At 45.5% G+C, this 20,491-nt stretch overlaps 1 protein-coding gene across 3 annotated transcripts in view; it reads right to left on the minus strand.

Moving 5' to 3' along the window:
* The window catches only part of il1rapl2 (interleukin 1 receptor accessory protein-like 2), an 806,853-nt gene that overhangs the window by 52,250 nt on the left and 734,112 nt on the right, over positions 1-20,491 (minus strand). For all 3 annotated transcript variants that reach the window (XM_078412191.1, XM_078412190.1, XM_078412192.1), the window contains 2 exons: positions 16,196-16,325; positions 5,142-5,287 (listed from right to left, as the gene is read on the minus strand). In XM_078412191.1, the coding sequence (XP_078268317.1) occupies positions 5,142-5,287; positions 16,196-16,325 (276 nt within the window). The remainder of the gene's footprint in view (positions 1-5,141; positions 5,288-16,195; positions 16,326-20,491) is intronic.

The raw sequence follows: 20,491 nt of genomic DNA on the forward strand, positions 1-20,491 counted from the left end.
ACAGCTGCCACTGATCCGTCCATGAAAAAGCATTTTCTAGTTTATCTCCCAAAATGTCTAGCACTGGTTGTAAGGTTTATATTATCTTCCTTGACGTTCTCTCGGAGTATCATAAAGGGACAATTCAGTTGATCCTGATACATGATAAAAACAATACAAGCTCATGATCCACTGTGTGATAATCCAACCTACAGCCATGTTATTTAGCTGTGGTCCTTGTGGTGAAATATTCCCACACTGCTTCTAGATCAGGAGTTTAGTTTATTTTAGTTTAGTTTAGTTTAGAGGTATAACATGGAAACAGGCCCTTCGGCCCATCAAGTCCACGCTGACCATCCATCATCCATTCACACTGGTTCTATGTTTTCCCACTTCCACTCCCGACACACTGGGGGCAATTTACAGAGTACAATTAATCTACAAACTCGCACGCCTTTGGGATGTGGAAGGAAACTGGAGCAGTCGTAGGGGAAACGGTGCAAACTCCACACACAGACAGCACCCGAGGTTCAGGTCGAACCCATGTCTCTGGTCACATAAGGCAGCAGTTCTACCGGCTGCATCAACCCTGGACGGGAACCTTGAAGGTATCACAAAATGCTGGAGTAACTCAGCGGGTCAGGCAACATCTCGGGAGAGAAGGAATGGGTGACGTTTCGGGTCCAGACTGATCAGTCTGAAGAAGGGTCCTGACCCGAAACGTCACCCATTCCTTCACTCCCGAGATGCGTGTACTTTCGATTTAAACCAGCATCTGCAGTTTTTTTTTTCCGAAAGAGAACCTTGAAACTTCATTCATACTGTCCCTTTAACCTTCCAAATGTTGGCAAAGGCAAACCATTCTCTCATTCCATTGGAGTCTGCCTCACCTAAACCTGGAACTGTACAGTGTAAATGGACACAAAACGCTGGAGTAATTCAGTGGGTCAGGCAGCATCTCTGGAGAAAAGGAATAGGTGATGTGTGGGGTCGAGATCCTTGTTCAGACGGAGACTCAGGTGAGAGGGAAACTAGAGGTATGAAAAGGTACTGGGCCATACCTGTAGTTTCCCTCTCCCCTGACTCTCAGTCTGAAGAAGGGCACCCGGAGGAAACCCAAGTGGTCACAGAGAGAATGTACAAACTCTATACAGACAGCACCCGAGGTCAGAATCGTCCCCTGTCGGTCTGCTCCTGGGCCTGGCCAAGATGGCCATCCGCGCGTCCAGGCAGCGGGCAGTCGACGGCCTCACAGAGGTCGGCTGCCTACTACTGTTCCGGGCTTACGTCCGTGCCCGCGTGTCCCTGGAGAGGGAACACGCGGTGTCCACGGGGACTATGGAGGCCTTCCGTGAACGCTGGTCGCCGCGGGGGGTTGAATGTATTGTTGACAGAGATGGCGGGATTTTAATGTGATAACTGTTTATTTTGTAAACTGCCGATAGATACAGGCGGCTTTTGTTTGATCACATTTTGCTTAGTATGTTTGTATGTTTTTCTTTGGAATAAAATTTTTATATTTAAAAAAAAAAAAAAAAGGAGGTCAGAATCAAAAGTGGATCTCTGGTGCTGTGAGTCAGCAGCTCTACCGCTGTGCCACTGTGCTGCCCTTATGAAGGTGTGCTTTCTATTAATCTTTGCATTGGATGGCTGATACCTGCATTTCAGTGGTTTGTACACACAGGCTCAGCAATCTTGTGTCCTTCACAACACAGCTCGATATTGCCGTGCACCTCTCCCCCACTGCTACTTTCTGTAGAGCACAGTGTTAATGGAAAATACATCAGACCCCACATTCTCTGCTTCTGTGTCCCATTGACAAATCCATCTCCTAATGATCCATACTGTTCATAAATCTCAAGCCCATTAGAGTTACAAGCCTGCCAATTTGTCATGTTTGTGTTCCTACCAGCTACCTTCAAGCATTACAGCACGATTAGAGACCATAGTGTGGAAAAATAAATGATGGATTTGGCTCACTTTTTGATACCCTGAAGAACTGAGTATGCCAACACCACCCATTTCATTTCCACGAACACAACCTACAGATCGTTTTAATTTAAGACAAAAACCGTGGCTTTAATTTGAAATTCCATTTTATGAGGCAATTAGGAACATGAATCTTTCTTTTTAATGCTGAAGGATTATCATCAAAGTTGAGCTTATTGTATTTATTACAGTCCCCTCATCAGCCTGAGTGTGGTCCTGACCTCCCACCTACCTCATTGGAGACATTAGAACTATCTTTATTGATTTCTCTAACTTCAAGTATGCCTTGCATTCCCTCTCTCTCTCCGTCCCTCACTCACCCTAGTCCTCTTGCTAATTTCACCGTTTGCATTCCTGCGTTATCTCCTCGTCCCCAGCCAACAATGGACCATTGTGGGCTCCAGATTTCCCTGAGTCATCGATGCGGGCTCTGCTTTGTTCTGTACCTTCCCATACCTTTAGTTTCCCCCTCCCTGACTCCCAGTCAGATGAGGAGATTCAACCCAAAAATGTCACCTATTCCTTTTCTCCAGAGGTGCAGCCTGACCCGCTGATTTACTGCACCACTTTGTGTCTACCTTCGGTGTAAACTAGCATTTACAGTTCCATCTTACATATCTTTAATCAGACTTCAACGTTATATCTTTGCACAAAATGTTGTATCTTTTATCCATTATCTGTGCACTGATTGATTTCATGTATATTCTTTTCTTTGACGGGATAGCACGCAAAGAAAAGCTTTTCATTGTACCCTCTGTACACGAGGCAATAACAAACTAAACTGATAAACAAAACTAAACAATTAATGGATTTGTTAAGTACCACCAGTAAAATTTGAATAATAAAATTAAAGAAAAATACCATGGATTTGAAACCGATCACAAAAAATATGAATACAATTTTTCTAAAAAACGATTCAACGTAACATTTTTGGAAAAGAAAGATTGGGGATTGTCACCATTCATTGCAGTCAGAATTCATATTCCATTATTTCCTTAATTCAACACACAAAGCAAGAACACTGGAATATTTATGACACATCCATTGGATCACAGTGCCGGAGTGCTGTGTAAATTTGCAGCTTATTTGAAATATGTTAAAATTAAAATAGTTGTTTTATTAACCCGGGGGATCTGTGAGATGTTTTTTTAAGCACAGCAATAGACAGCAGAGGGCGCTCCATACACACTCTGCTTCAAGTGGAGTGCAGAACTAGTTCCTGGCTCAACAAATACAGTAGCAACTATACTTTCTAATTAGGCGGTGCCTGCATCTGGCTATATACAGAGATGTGGGGTAAGGTGAACAGAAGCTTGGAAAAAGAGGTAGGTTTTAAAGGAAGGGAGGACTTCAATAACTCAGCGGGTCAGGCAACATATCTGGAGAAAAGAAATAGGTGACATTTCAGGTCAAAACCTTTCTTCCGACCTGAAATGTCACCTATTCCTTTTCTCCAGAGATGCTGCCTGACCCACTGAGTTACTCCAGCATTTTGTGTCTCCCTCCGGTGTAAATCAGCATCAGCAGTTCCTTCCGACACAGAGGACTTCAGTGACTTCTAAGCAGGACATCGCAGAGTTTAAGGCGAATACCGGAGGGAAAGATCAGGGACATGCAAGAGGGCAAAATTGGGTGCACGCAGATATCTCAGAGGATGCAGGACTGGACGATTTTCCCGAAAGCTCGCAGCTGAGAGATGAAAGTCCTATGGATGAGATCACGGAACAAACAGCAGTACAGCACAGGAACAGGCCCTTCGGCCCACAATGTCTGTGCTGAACATGATGTCAAGTTAAACCTGCACGTGACCCACATCCCTCCATTCCCTACATATTCATGTGCATATCCAGAAAGCTCTAGAATGCGCTATGGTATCAGCCTCCACCACCACCCCTCCAGGCAGCCACCACTCTTTGTGAAGAACAAAACTTTTACAAAACCTTCCCATCTCCTTTAAACTTTCTCTATCTCACCTTCAAGATTTGCCCTCTGGCCTTTGACATTTTCACCCGAGAGAAAGGTTCCGGCTGTCTATCTCTCATAATGTTATATCATTCCATCAGATCTCCCCACATCCACTGATGCTTCTTAGAAAACAATACAAGTTTGGCCAATCTCCCCCCACAGCCAAACAAAAAATGGAAAGAGTGCAGAGAGGATTTGCAAGGGTGTTGCCAGGACTGAGCTGAGGGCCTGAGCTATTGGGAGAGGTTGGGTAGGCTAGACTGTGTTCCTTGAGAACAGGAGGCTGAGGAGTGATCTTGTGCATAAAATCACGAGGGGTTTAGATAGGATGAATGCACTGTCTTCTACCCAGGATAGGGGAATGAAGAAGCGGATGATTTAGGTTTAAGGTGAGAGGGGCAATCTGAAGGATAAATTTTCACACAGTGGGTAATTGACGCACGGAACGAGCTGCCAGAGGAGGCAGTTGAGGCAAAAACTATAATAACATGGGTTAAACGTGGACTCATACAGGGCATCTTGGTCGGCATGGATGAGTTGGGCTGAAGGACCGTGCTGTATTGTCAAGTCACGGCAATGAACTGTGAACTAATAACAGACCAAGGCCTGATATTTTCTGCAATAAAAAGGAACTGCAGTTGCTGGCTTAAACCGAAGATAGATACAAAGTGCTGGAGCAACTGATCGGGTCAGGCACCATCTCGGGAGAACATGGATAGGTGTTTCAGGTTGGGCTTTCTGCTTTGAGTCTGAGGAAGGCTCAAATAGGGGCAGCACGGTGGCTTTGTGGAAGAATCGCAACCTTCCAGTGCCAGAGACCTGGGTTTGATCCTGACTACAGGTGCTGTCTGTACAGAGCTTGCATGTTCTCCCCTTGAGTTTTCTCCGAGTGCTCTGGTTTCCTCCCACACTCCAAAGACGTACAGGTTTGCAGGTGAATTGACATTGGAAAAGATTGTAAATTGTCCCTCGTGTGTAGGATAGTGTCATTGTACGTGGATCACCGGTCAGCACGGACACGGTGGGCCGAAGGGCCTGTTTCCGCGCTGTATCTCTAAAACTATAACTAAATACCACGGGTCCCGACCCGAAACGTCACCTATTGCTGATGTTCTCTGCTTCAGATCGGGTTGTGGTCAAAGTGCAGGAAGAAAAATCACACGGGACTAAATTATTGTTTCAAAGCACCCCACCTTGCTGAGATTTACCTTTTTTCTGGAGAAGAATGCTGGTCTGCGTGCGTCCAATCCGGTTCTCCAAAATGCAGGTGTAATTTCCCAGGTCCGTCTCCTTCACCCAGTCAAATAACAACGAAAGTTCCACCTCCTTCTCCCCGAGATGCTCACTCAGTACCCTGTGGGGAAGACAAAGGTGACATAAGTCTGTGTTGGGGCCATCGAACCACAAACCCCAAAAAGGTGCAGAAAACTCAACCGGTCACGCATCAGCTGCAGAAAGTGAGAATAGTTCATGTTTCAGGTTTGAGACTCCAACTCGAGTGACCACGAACAGAGAAGATTGCAAAAAGTGGTAAACACACTGCCCAGTTCATCACGGATACTGACCTCCCCACCATCGAAGGGATCTACAGGAGTCGCTGCCTCAAAAAGGCAGGCAGCAGCATCATGAGAGACCCACACCAGCCTGGCCACGCTGTCATTTCACTCCTGCCATCCGGATGGGACAGGAGCCTGAAAACTGTAAGGTTCAGGGGCAGCTTCTTCCCTTTAACCATCAGGCTAGTAAATGCTGCAACCTCCAAATAGGCTCCGAGCTACATAGACTGACTCTCTCTCTCTCTCTTTTTTGTTTATTATGGGTTTTACAGAATACCATGTTTACATATCTGTTGTGCTGCTCCAAGTATAAACGTAATTTTTCTGTTTTGGGTTATATGAAACATAGAAACATAGAAAGTAGGTGCAGGAGGAGGCCATTTGGCCCTTCGAGTCAGCACTGCAAACACTCTTGACTCATTATCTCAACTGAGAAAGGGAGAACCTCTTGCTCCTGTTTCTTCAGTCTGAAGAAGGGTCTCCACTCGAAATGTCACCCATTTCTTCTCTCTAGAGGCGCTGCCTGTCCCGCTGAGTTTCTCCAGCTTTTTGTGTCTATCTGTGGTGAAGAAGGTCTTTGGTATGCTTGCCTTCATTGGGAAGGTTATTGAGTACAAAGGTTGGGACATCATGATGCAGCTACACAGGTTATAGGTGAGACCAGTCTGAAGAAGGGGCTCGACCTGAAACGTCACTCATTCCTTCTCTCCAGAGATGCTGCCCGTCCTGCTGAGTTACTCCAGCTTTTTGTGTCTATCTTCGGTTTAAACCACCATCTGTAGTTCCTTCTTACACCTTCTTCATCATATTGTCCACCTGACTCACCACTTTCAAGGTACCAAGCACCTGTACTCCTTGATCTCTCTTTTTATAAACGTATTCTCCAGGGGTCCACCATTTACTGTGTAAGTCCTGCTGTGGTTTGACGTACCAACATGCAACACCTCACACTAGTGAGAGTTAAATTCTAATAAGAATCAACCATAACTGTCGGGCTGGAGTTAGAGGAATATATAAAATCAACAGTGGACTTCCAGAAGAAGGTTCCTGACTCGAAATGTCACCTATGAATGTTCTTCAGAGATGCTGCCTGACCCATTGAGATACTCCAGCACTTTGTGTCTTTTTGTTTGTAAACCAAAATTTGCAGTTCCTTATGTCGACAGCAGACTTCCTTTCTTTCTTAAAGGATATTCGTGACTTGTACAAATTTTAAACCACAATATAGTGGTTTGACAATCACAAAGATGATGGCTGATTTAATAATTCTAGATTACATAATTTATTGAATTTAATGCCCCAGCTGTTAAAATGGGATATGACTCGTGACTGAAGATCATTCATGCAAACCATTGGATTAGGACTCCAATAATTTAACACCTACACCACTGTACGACATTTCACAAGAAAACCTCCACAAAACAGCTGTCGTTTAGTTCAGTTTAGTTTAGAGATACAGTGTAGAAACTGGCCCTTCCGCCCACCCAGTGCAAGCCGACCAACGATCCCCGTAATACAAGCACACACTACACACGAGGGATATTTTTCAATTTTTACCGAAGCCAATTAACCCACAAACTTGTACGTCTTTGGGGTGTTGGAGGAGACTGGAGCACCCAAAGAAAACTCATGCAGGTCACGGGGAGAATGTACAAACTCCGTACAGACAGTAGTCAGGATCGAACCCAGGTCTCTGGTGATGTAAAGCAGCAACTCTACCGATGCGCCACCGTGCCGCCGCAAGGTTCAGACCTTACTGATGAAACCACAGAATTACTTGACAGGAATTACTTGACAGGAATTACTTGACACATGGAGGTATTTATTCACAAAATACTGGAGTAACTCAGCAGGTCAGGCAGCATCTCAGGAGAGGAATGGGTGACGTTTCGGGTCGAGACCCTTCTTCAGTCCCGACCCGAAACGTCTCGACCCGAAACGTCACCCATTCCTTCTCTCCTGAGATGCTGCCTGACCTGCTGAGTTACTCCAGCATTTTGTGAATAAATACCTTCGATTTGTACCAGCTTCTGCAGTTATTTTCTTATACTACTTGACACATGGAGAATGAATGAAGGATTGGGAGGTCTGACAAAAAAGGACATCGCTTGGAACTGTCAGTTTTCATCTAAAAATTGTGGATCCCGAGTGATTTGACAGCACCACGTGCAGTAAATATATTTTGCATGACATTGCAAATTGAAGGAATAATTTAGCATGGCATGCAAAGAGAGCGCTTAGTGAAAAACCACAGCAGGCAGCTGTCAAGGTGAAATAAGTCGCATGTCGGAGGTTATTGACTGAGTCAGAAAGTACAGCTTATTAAAATTGAATCAGAATTGATAGGTTGGTGAAAGGAGGAGCTTGCATATTAAATGGACAACTTTTTGTTTGCAGGTGGGGACTGGACAATGGAGGTGACAAGCTGTGATGTTTTTTAGAACATACTCACACACACACACACACACACAGGCGCACACACGCACAAACACAAACACACACACACACACACACACACACACACACACACAGTCGTGCAGCCGTAGAGTTGCTGCTTTATAGCACCAAAGACCCGGTTTGATCCTGACTATAGGTGCCGTCTGCACTGCATTTGTACGTTCTACCAGTGACCATGTGGGTTTTCTCCGGGTGCACTGGTTTCATCCCACACTCCAAAGATGTACAGGTTTATAGGTGAATTGGCTTTAGTAAAAATTGTAAATTGTCCCTAGTGTGTAGGATAGCGCTATGTACGTTGACTCGGTGGGCCGAAGTCTGATAGTAGACGTTTAGAAGCTGTTTCTGAGTCTGGTGGTGCGTGCTTTCAAGCTTCCGTACATTCTGCTCGACGGGAGCAAGGAGAAGAAAAAATGACAGGGTAGGAAAGGCCCTTGATGGTGTTGGCTGCATATCCGAAGCAGCGTGGTGTAGATCGGGTCAATGTTGGGTAAACTGGTCTTTTTGATGGAGAATGTAGGGGTTTGTGATTGTTGAAGATTATGAGATTGCAAAAGTGAAAATTGAATTTAGATGAAGGGATTAAAAATAACATTAGCAAATTTGCAGGTGACACAAAGCTGGGTGGCAGTGTGAACTGTGAGGAGGATGCTGTGAGGATTCAGGGTGACTTAGACAGGTTGTGTGAGTGGGCGGATGCATGGCAGATGCAGTTTAATGTGGATAAATGTGAGGTTATCCACTTTGGTGGCAAGAACAGGAATGCAGATTATTATCTGAATGGTGTCAAGTTAGGAAAAGGGGACGTACAAAGAGATCTGGGTGTCCTTGTACTTCAGTCACTGAAAGTAAGCATGCAGGTACAGCAGGCAGTGAAGAAAGCTAATGGAATGTTGGCCTTCATGACAAGAGGAGTTGAGTATAGGAGCAAAGAGGTCCTTCTGCAGTTTTACAGGGCCCTGGTGAGACCATACCTGAAGTATTGTGTGCAGTTTTGGTCTCCAAATTTGAGGAAGGACATTCTTACTATTGAGGGAGTGCAGTGTAGGTTCACGAGGTTAATTCCCGGGATGGCTGGTCTGTCAGATGTTGAAAGAATGGAGCGACTGGGATTGTATACACTGGAATTTAAAAGGTTGAGAGGGGATCTTATTGAAACATATAAGATTATTAAGGGATTGGACATGCTAGAGTTGTGTCCAATCCCTTAATAATCTTATATGTTTCAATAAGAGGAAAACATGTTCCCAATATTGGGGGAGTGCAGAAACAGGGGCCGCAGTTTAAGAATAAGGGGTAGGCCATTTAGAGCGGAGATGAGGAAAAACGTTTTCACCCAGAGAGTTGTGAATCTGTGGAATTCTCTGCCTCAGAAGGCAGTGGAGGCGGATTCACTGGATACATTCAAGAGAGAGTTAGATAGAGCTCTTAAAGATTGCAGAGTCAAGGGATACGGGGAGAAGGCAGGAACGGGGTACTGATTGTGGATGATCAGCCATGATCACAGTGAATGGCGGTGCTGGTTTGAAGGGCCGAATGGCCTACTCCTGCACCTATTGTCTATTGACTATTGTCTATTGAAGAAGCAGAATATTTACTTTAATTGGGAACTTGATTTGGATGGTAAAAAACAAAATCATTATGAGGTAACTTTGTAAATTATAACCCGCACTTTCTATCTTTTAAACCGAGCTGCTTTGCAAGACCTTAGGACAGGTTAATTAAATCAGGTCAACGTGATGTAGGTTCTGAGGAATGTTTGAAAGCAGGAGAGTTGACGAGGTCAGGATAAACTGATGGATCAGCCTGTGGCGTTGCTGGATTAAGCAAAGCCCAGTGCTGGCGAGAGATGGTATCCACTCCGCTCCTGATACAAAGAGTGCACCACTGAATCTCGGCTTTCTTCAGCTGAGCTCTCCAACAGAAGCTATCGGACTGACGCATATCCGACGGGGAAGGAGACTATTTTCAGAATCACTCTACTCGAGACGTCATTCAAAGTGATCACTCCTGTAGAAGCTGATGCATCCTGACTCTCCGTCACCACTGCATCCGCACAGCAGCCGGCCCCATCCCACGGACACTCCTCTCCCCCCTCCACACGTCCATCTCGGAGATTTGCCTCGCTCACATCCGTTAGATTCTGTGCAGTTGCCGCCAACAGCCCAAGGGATGACTGCTGAGCGGATGGACAGATGACAGTTAGTCTGAAGTCAGAACCTTCCCCATGCCTTCAAAAGGATGCAATTGAAAAAAACCAAACCAATTTCCTTGTTAATCAATGTGTGATGTACAATAATTAACTCCACACCCACAGTGCACAATTAAACGTGACTGACAGCTCAACAGCACAGACGATTTAGAAGATAGCAAGAGTATGTCAGATATTTTTCTCAATAAGGTATCTGTTCTGTTTTTTCCCCCATCACTCAGCAGGTCATGTTTATTTTATATACATGAAACTTTAATGAATCCTATTTTGATTTTAAAATGGTGCAATGCAGTCAAATAAACATTTACGTATTTAGACATTGGAACCGGCGTGAACCACCAGATCAGCATCTCCTGCTTGACTTGCATTTGATGTCTTTTTTGGGGGGATTCTCAGCATGAAAGGACTGCAAGATACAAACAAAACCACAAACATATATACTTAAAATTAGTTGGAGGCTTGCACTCCCTAGTTTAGTTCAGTTTAGTTTAGTTTAGAGATGCAGCGTGGAAACAAAATGGCCTAACTCTGCTCAAATAACTTATTGACTTATGGTAAAAGCTAACGTGTGCTTTCGACTTACCTGACTCGCTGCGTTACTCCAGTATTTTATGTTTATCTAACCTGCAAACCCGCACATCTTTGGAATATGGAAGGAAACCAGAGCACCCGGAGAAAACCAACGTGATCACAGGGAAAACGTACAAAGTCCATAGAGACAGCACCCATAATCAGGAACAAACTCAGATGCCTGGTGCTGTAAGACAGCAACACCACTGTGCTCTCCTAGTAGTGCATTATCATCTTAACATGTTTCTATTTGTGTTCATCTGGGCAAACAAGGGCACCAAATGAGGATTAAAAACACCAAAAGAGATCACAAAATGCTGCAGTAACTCAACGGGTCAGGTTGCCTATCCATGTTCTCCAGAGATGCTGCCTGACCTACTAAGTTACTCCAGCAGATTGCGTCTTTTTTTATAAACCAAAACCTGAAGGTCGTTGTGTTTACAACTCCAAAAGGGGACTGGGTTAGCAAGAATCATCAGCTAAAACTAACTGTCTGAAGAAAGGTCCTAACCTGAAGCGTCACTGAGCCATGTTCTCCAGAGATGCTGCCTGACCCGTTGAGTTAGTCCAGCGCTTTGTATCTTTTTTTGTGAACCAACAGTTGCAGTTCCTTGCTTCTACACTAACCGCCGGACATTGTTGGATATTTGATTCCATCACGAACACCAACCAAACCAGGCACATTTTGCAGCAAGTAACTAGATGGTTTATGATGACACAGTAGTTACTGGACTTATAACCTAGAGGTAGACACAAAGTGCTGGGGTAATTCAACAAGTTTGGCAGCATCTTTGGAGAGAAAGGATGGGTGACGTTTTTGGGTCGTGACCTGGAGGATTGGACTGTGGATATGGAACCATGGGTTCAATGACGGTTGGGGAATGTACACTCAGTCAAGAGCATTAAGTACAGCTGGAAGTTTTTTAATCCACCGCGATAATGGTGACAAAGAGACATAGATGGACAAAGATTGTATTATGTTCACTTGGGAAGAAAAATGTAGTTCTTACTCTGAACTATAATTCCAGATTCACAGTTGACCCTTTTACATTCTGAAATAACACATAATTCAAGTCTGAAGAAGGGTCTCAACCCGAAACATCACCCATTCCTTCTATCCAGAGATGCTTCCTGTCCTGCTGAATTACTCCAGCATTTTGAGTCTACCTTTGGTGTAAACCAGCATCTGCAGTTCATTCCAACACATAATTCAAGGCCGTTTGAAGATAGACATTAAATGCTGGCCTTGGTAGTGACGACTATATCCTAAGAATGAATTTAAAAAGGTGGTTAAACATGTTAAAGATGTTTGCAATGAAATGTTGGAATATTTGCCAATAAATATATTTCCAGACCTTGTCAAGGGAGAACTGGCTAAAATTAGAACGGGCCACAACCATTTACAATATATATTAATGATTTGGATGATGGAATCAGAAGTAACACTAACAAGTTTGCAGATGACACAAAGCTGGGTGGCACTGTGCACTGCGAAGAGGATGTTAGGAGGTTGCAGGGTGACTTGGACAGGTTGAGTGAGGATGTTAGGAGGTGCATGGTAGATGAAGTATAAAGTAGATAAATGTGAGGTTACCCACTTTGGTGGCAAAAACAAGGAGGCAGATTATTATCTCAATGGTGTTAGATTGGGTAAAGGTGAAGTGCAACAAGACCTGGGTGTCCTTGTACACCAGTCACTGAAAGTAAGCGTGCAGGTACAGCAGGCAGTGAAGAAAGCTAATGGCATGTTGGCCTTCATGACAAGAGGATTTGAGTATAGGAGCAAAGAGGTTCTTCTGCAGTTGTACAGGGCCCTGGTGAGACCACATCTGGCGTATTGTGTGCGGTTTTGGTCTCCTAATTTGAGGAAGGACGTCCTTGCTATTGAGGCAATGCAGCGTAGGTTCACAAGGTTAATCCCTGGGATGACGGGGCTGTCATATGAGGAAAGATTGGAAAGACTGGGCTTGTATTCACTCGAGTTTAGAAGGATGAGAGGGGATCTTATAGGGAGATATAAAATTATGAAAGGACTGGACAAGCTGGATGCAGGAAAAATGTTCCCAATGTTGGGGGAGTCCAAAACCAGGGGCCACAGTCTAAGAATAAAGGGGAGGCCATTTAAAACTGAGGTGGGAAAAAACTTTTTCACCCAGAGAGTTGTGAATTTGTGGAATTCTTTGCCACAGAAGGCAATGGAGGCCAATTCACTGGATGAATTTTAAAGAGTTAGATAGAGCTCTGGGGGCTAGTGGAGTCAAGGGATATGGGGAGAAGGCAGGCACAGGTTACTGATTGTGGATGATCAGCCATGATCACATGGGCCAAATGGGCTCCTCCTGCACCTATTTTCGATGTTTCTATGTTTAATACCTCTGAACTGTGTGAGTAATGTATTGATTGAATATAATTGTAAGATACGGCAAGCAAATGGTGTCTGACAGATCATCCAGTCTAACAAGGCTGGTGAAACATGAATGTTCAGATCCATGGGCTGGTAGCAGTTGACACATCGGCCTCTGAACCAGTTATTTGTGGTTATCCGTGCAGCACAGGGGAACGTTTGTAGACGATGCCACAGCTTATGTGTAGATTTGGAGGGCAGGAGGATGAGATTTTTTTTTTAGATTTAGATTTAGAGATACAGCGCAGAAACAGGCCCTTCGGCCCACCGGGTCCGCGCCGCCCAGCGATCCCCGCACACTAACACTATCCTACACCCACTAGGGACAATTTTTTACATTTGCCCAGCCAATTAACCTACAAACCTGTACGTCTTTGGAGTGTGGGAGGAAACCGAAGATCTCACAGAAAACGGACGCAGGTCGCGGAGAGAACGTACAAACTCCGTACAGTACAGCGCCCGTAGTCAGGATCGAACCTGAGTCTCCGGCGCTGCATTCGCTGTAAGGCAGCAACTCTACCGCTGCGCCACCGTGCCACAGTGTTGATCTTATGGAGGTGTACAAGATCATAAGAGGAATAGAATGGGTAATTGCACGGAGTCCTTTGCCCAGGTCAGGGGAATCGAAAAAAAGAGGACAGGTTTAAGATGAGAGGGGGGGGGGGGGGGGGGGGTGGGGTTGGGGGGAGGAGGGGGAGATTTACTAGGAACCTGAGGAGTAACTTTTTTACACAAAGGGTGGCGAGTATAAACAACGAGCAGCCGGAGGAGGTAGTTGAGGCAGGTACTATCACCGAATAGTGAAAGGCTTGGATAGAGTGGACGTGGAGTGGACGTCTAGCACTGGAGGGCATGGCCTCAGAATTAAAGGATCTTCTTTTAGGAAGATGAGGAGAGATTTCTTTAGTCAGAGGGTGGTGGATCTGTGGAATTCTTTGCCACAGAACGTTGTGGAGGCCACCAGTGGATATTTTTAAGGCAGAGAAAGATAGATTCTTGATTAGTACGGGTGTCAGAGGTTATGGAGAGAAGGCAGGAGAATGGGTTAGGAGGGAGAAATAGATCAGCCATGATTGAATGGCGGAGTAGACTTGATGGGCCAAATGGCCTAATTCTACTCCTATTCCTTATGACCTGACAACATTTAAGAGGCATTTGGACAAGTACATGGATAGGATAGATTTAGAGGGATATGGGCCAAGTACAGGAGGTGGGACTAGTGTAGATGGGAGCAAGTTGGTCGGCATGGACAAGTTGGGCCGACGGACCTGTTTCAACTATGTATGACTCTATTGGCTCTATTTGGAAGTGCAGGAGTTGTGCAGGAGAAGTGCATAGTCTAGTGTCCCGAATAGTAATCTGTAGACCCGAGTTCAAGCCCCATCACAGCACCTGGGTAATAAAATAAATCTGGAATTGAAAAGCTGGTTGCAATAATGGTGGCCATAAAACTAATGGATTGTTGTAAATGTCCTTCAGGGAGAGAAACTTCCTCCCTGTCTCCACTCAGAGCCACCACAACGTGTTTGAGTCCCGACTGCCCTCTGGATGACTATCAGACCCAAGGTTTAACTCAATCCCAGACCCATTCAGCTTAAGCTTCAATGTTTGCAGCTAAGAATTGCTTGTCTGCCCAGTGCCACTGTAAAATCAATATTGAAATGACAGTAATAGGATTTGTAACAACAAACTTTGTCTTTCAAGTCTGAGCCACTTATATTGCATTGATATATATGCACAGGTCACCCTGAAGGATAAAGTACCAGAATGTGGAGCGTTTGTCTCTCCCTACACCAGTGACAAATGAATCTCGTATCTCGGGTATACCAGAGGTCAGTCACACCACATTTCATCTGTCTCATCTTATTTCAATACAGTAGAGCTTAGCCTTAGCTAACTCCTGCCATGTTTGCATGTCTTCATTGCACTCACTCTCGCTTAATGTTTCCATTCCCTCATTTAAGTTTCTGTTAATAGGTCTTCTTAATTTGGCTCCCATTAGTTGCCCATAACATTGATTGCGTGATCCTATTTATTTCAAAGCTACATAATGTGAATCGCGATGACAAGACGGGTCTTTATCGGCATTTACGAGGCGGCACAGTGGCACGGCAGTAGAGTTACCTCACAGCGCCGGAGACCCAGGTTCAATCCTGGCTACAGGTGCTGTCTATTTGTGTGGAATTTGTACCTTCTCCCTGTGACCACGTGGGCTTTCTCCGGGTGCTCCAGTTTCCTCCCACACTCCAGACGTATAGGATTATTAGGTTAATTGGCTTCTGTGAGTTGTCTCCAGTGTGTCGGATCGAACTAGTGTATGGGGGATCACTGTCTGGTTGGCGCAGACTCAGTGGGCCAAAAGGCCTGTTTCCATGCTGTATCTCTGAACTAAACTAAACAAAGCTACACAAAAAGAATCTTTTGGATAGGTACATGGGTTTGCAGGGAATGGAGGGATATGGATTATGTGGTTTCTGCTCACATCCCAAAGACGTGTAGATTTGCAGGTTAATTGGATCCAGTAAATTGTCACTAGGATAGAACTAGTATATGGGTGGCTGGAGCGGACTTGGTGGGCTGAAGGGCCTGTTTCCACTCTATATCTCTAAATGAAACTAAACTAAACATAGTTGCCGAGCAATTGGCTTGCACAAAACCTTGGGGAGAAGTATTTAATTCTTAAAAATGTGAACTGTCATTTGTAATCAATGTTACTCTACTTATGGAGGAGCTTTTAGAAGCAGGTAGCATGTGATGCCCGAACAATAGACACTGGAGACAAGGGCTGTTTGATCCATTTAATCATTTTGGACCAACACAAACCAGCGTCTGGCCATTTCCTCCACAGATGCCACTTGACCAGCTGGGTTCCTCCAGCACTTTGTGTTTTGATCAAGATCCCAGCATCTGTAGTTTCTCGTGTGTCATAAGGAAACCGTACCCGCTAAAACCATGACGCAGAGAATCGCATTTCATTGTCATGAAATGATTGAAATCTCAGCTGGTTGGTAATTTAAAAAAAAAAGAGAATTTCAACGATAATCCATGTAAAATAAATTTTACCTGATTTCACTCTCCTTAACCTGATTGTCTTCCAGTTCCTCCATGTACTTGTCACCTTTCATCCAGTAAATGATGGGGCTTACCAAGCTGTAGCCAAAGAATGCCCTGCAGACGAGGCTGGTTGGATGACCTAGCAACAGACAAAAATAATTTACAGATGACAGAATAATTCTTACAGACATTGAATATTCTCCAGGGTTAGAAATAGTGGAAGGGGATCTAGTTCCCACCACACCACCAGATTCAGGGGCAGTTTCTTCCCAGCTGTCACAAGGCAACTGAACCATCCTATCACCAACTAGTATGCGGTCCTGAGATACTATCCACCTCATTGGAAACCCTTGGATTATCTTTCATTGGATGTTACTGGACTTTATCTTCCACTCAACGTTATTCCCTTTATCCTGTATCTGTACACTGTGGATGCCTTGATTGTCATCATGTGTAATCTTTTCTTTGACTGGATCGGATGCAACACAAAAGCTTTTCACTCGAACTCGGTACACATGACAATAAATTAAACTAACTAACTAACTAAGTATGCACAAAAAGACAGGTTACTTTACTTTATACTTTAGAAATACAGGCCCTTCGGCCCACCAAGTCCGCGCCGACCAGCGATACATTAGCACCATCCTACACATTAGGCACAATTTAGAATTTTACCGAAGCCAGTTCACCTACAAACCTGCACGTCTTTGGAGTGTGGGAGGAAACTGGAGCACCCGGAGAAAACCCATGTGGTCACAGGGAGAACATACAAACTCCGTATAGACAGCACCCATAGTTATTGAACCTCTACCTCTGTGCCACCATGCCGCCCATAAGGTTGGGTGGGGTGAGAACCTGGCACAATCAATAATCAGCCATTTCCCCATCCAGAACCACTGACAGCTGATAGTGCTGCTGCCTCACAGCGCCAGAGACCTAGGTTTGATTCTGGATTCGGATGCTATCTGTGTGGAGTTTGCACATTCACCATGTGACCATGTGAGTTTCCTCTGGATGCTCTGGTTTCCTCCTACATCCTAAAGACGTGCGGATTTGGAGGTTAATTGGCCTCTATAAAATTGCCCCTCGTGTGAAGAGAGTGAATGCAAAAGTGGGATAACATAAAACTGGCGTCAAGGGAAATGGGGAGAAAGTAGAAATGGGGTACTGATTTCGGATGACATTCCATGATCAGATCAAATGGTCATATTGCTGGCTCGAAGGGCCGAATGGCCTACTCCTGCACCAATTTTCTATGTTTCTATGGTGTGAAAGGGTTGGCGTGGACTCAGTGGGCCGAAGGGCCTGAGTCCACACTGTATCCTTCAATTGAACCCAGAACATTATGTCCAGTCCACATTACCTTTGAGAAAGTAGAGACTGGTCTTGGTTTATTATTGTCACGTACCAAGGTACAGAGAAAAACATTGTTCTGCATTCTACCCCAGCAAGAAGAACACCAGAGTACTGTGTTGGAGCAACAGGGAAATGCAAGTTAAGAAGAAGTGCAAGTTCCAAAATGAGGTAGGTGGGAGATTGGGAATACATCCGTAGCTTATGAGAGATCCAGTCAGGAGACTGAATTAAGCTATTCCTGATACGTGGAAGCAAGCTTTTGTATCTTCCCTCCGATGTTAGAGGGAAGACGAGGGAATGACCAATGTATGTCTTCTCTATACTTCAGCCTATGTCCAAAGGTGCCCTCAAGGGATTGCTGAGAGTTTGAGGATTGATATCCACGACTAGTGCTATTTTTCCAAGTCAGTAAAGTAAATTGGAATTGAAGAGTTGCCTGCGTTAACATAACAGATTGTTCTTGGTCTCTCCCCAACTCCTCAACCCAGTCTCAATAAGGATCTTATTCAATGGCCAATTTTAATCCCACGCTGTTCTATGCAGCAGGCTGTGACATCCTGTGATGGTGTCATCAATGATAAATATCGCATGGAGCATTTGGTGAAAACGTACATTTCCTCTTGTTCGGGGAGAAAAAAGGTGTCAAATGAAAACAAAACTATTCAGAACTGGAATAGAAATAGGGCACAGTGCACACCTCTCGCAGCGCCCCCTACTGTTCCCCAAACTCCATAAACCGAAGAAGGGTCTCGACCCGAAACGTCACCCATTCCTTCTCTCCTGAGATGCTGCCTGACCCGCTGAGTTACTCCAGCATTTTGTGACACCCAAACTCCACACCCTCCCCTGAGTCTGCTTCGCCATTCAGTAAGATTGTGCCAGATAACAACTTCAACAGCATATAAATTCAGGGGTGGCACGGTGGCGCAGTAGTAGAGTTGCTGCATTACAGCACCAGAGACCTTCCCAGATCTCCCTCTATCTTCCTGTCTCCACCTATATCCTTCCTTTGTCCCGCCCCCCTGACATCAGTCTGAAGAAGGGTCTCGACCCAAAACATCGCCCATTCCTTCTCTCCTGAGATGCTGCCTGACCTGTTGAGTTACTCCAGCATTTTGTGAATAAATGCCTTCGATTTGTACCAGCATCTGCAGTTATTTTCTTATAGAGACCTGGGTTCGATCCTGACTACGGGTACTGTCTGTACGGATTTTATACCTTCTCCCTGTGACCACGTGGGTTTTCTCCGGGTGCTACAGTTTTCTCCCCCACTCCAAAGACGTACAGGTTTGTAGATTAATTGGCTTCAGTAAAGATTGTAAGTTGTCCCCAGTGTGTAAGATAGTCCCAGTGTATGGGGATCACTGGTCGGTGTGGACTCGGTGGGCCGAAGAGCCTGTTTCGCGCAGTGTCTCAAAACTAAACTAAAACTACACTAAACAAATTTAAATACAAAAACATGAAGCGGAAGTGGCGGCGCCTAACGGCTGCGGCTCGCTAGCAGTCTGTTCGTCTTTTTTCCTTTTTTTTTGTTGTGTGTCGGTGTTGGGATGGTTTTTGTTTTTTTTTTGGTTGTGTATGTGTGGGGGGGGGGGAGGGTGGTGGTGTGGGTGGGGAGAAACTTTTCTCTTCCTCACGGCGCGGGGTGCGGCTCGGCTGCGGGGCCTAGCATCGCCCGGTGCGGCTCGGCCGCTGGACTTTGCATCGCCCGGTGCGGCTCGGCCGCTGGACTTTGCGTCGCCCGGTGCGGCTTGGCCACTGGACTTAACAGTGCCCGGTGCGGCTCGGCCGCGGGACTTTTCATCGCCCGGTGCGGCTTGGCCGCGGGACTTGACAGTGCCCGGTGCGGCTCGGCTGCGGGGCCTAGCATCGCCCGGTGCGGCTCGGCCGCGGGACTTTACATCGCCCGGTGCAGCTCGACCGCGGGACTTAACATCCCCCGGTGCGGCTCGGCCACGGGACTTAGCTGCGCAAGGCTTGGTCGCGGGGCCTTTCATCGCCCGGCTCGGCCGCGAGACGTTTCAGCGCCCGGTGCGATTCGGCCGCGGGGACTTCCATCCCCTTGCGGGGACTGTGCGGGTTGGTCGGGGACGAGCTGTCTGTCCGTGGGCGTGGGGAAGAGAGTGGAAGTTTTGTTGCCTCCATCACAGTGAGGGGGTGTTTGGAGTCACTGTGATGGACGTTTGTGTTGGGGCTATGTGTCTTGTGTTCTTTTTTTTATGACTGCTATGTAGTTTCGTTCGGTACCTCGGTACCGAATGACAAATAAAGCTCTGTTATACTGTTATACTGTTATAACTTTCACAAATAAATCCCAGAAGGGTCAGTGACAAGAATCAATGTTATTGATGAAGACCAGAGGTTACATGAGGGATTGTAGAAACAAGGAACTGTATTGCTGATTTACACAAAAGGACACAAAGTGCTGGAGTAACACAACGGGTCGTCCCGACCCAAAACGTCGCCTGTCCATGTTCTCCAGCGAATCTGTCTGAGACGTTGAAAGCACTTTGTGTCCTTTTACACGAGGGATTATTCTTTACACAGTAAGGTGATCTAGAATGAGATGCCTGAAGGAATGGTGGAAACAGATTCAATGATAACTTTCAGAAAGGAATTAATTACATACGGAGCTCGAGGAGGTCAGTGGGACTGTCAATAGCTTTACACAGAACTGGCACAGTCCCGAAGAATGTCTTCATTTACACTGTACTTTAGTCTTTAGAGATACAGTGTGGAAACAAGTCCTTCGGCCCACCAAATCCACGTCGACTAGCGATCACCCCATACACTAGCACTATCCTACGCACTAGGGACAATTTTACAACTACCGATGCTAATAAACCTATAAACCTGTACGTCTTTGGTGTGGGAGGAAACCGGAGCACCCGGAGAAAACCCACCTAGTCACGTGGAGTACACACAAACTCTGTTCAGACAGAACTCATA

The sequence above is a fragment of the Rhinoraja longicauda genome, chromosome 15 (assembly GCF_053455715.1).
Source record: "Rhinoraja longicauda isolate Sanriku21f chromosome 15, sRhiLon1.1, whole genome shotgun sequence".
Taxonomy (NCBI): domain Eukaryota; kingdom Metazoa; phylum Chordata; class Chondrichthyes; order Rajiformes; family Arhynchobatidae; genus Rhinoraja; species Rhinoraja longicauda.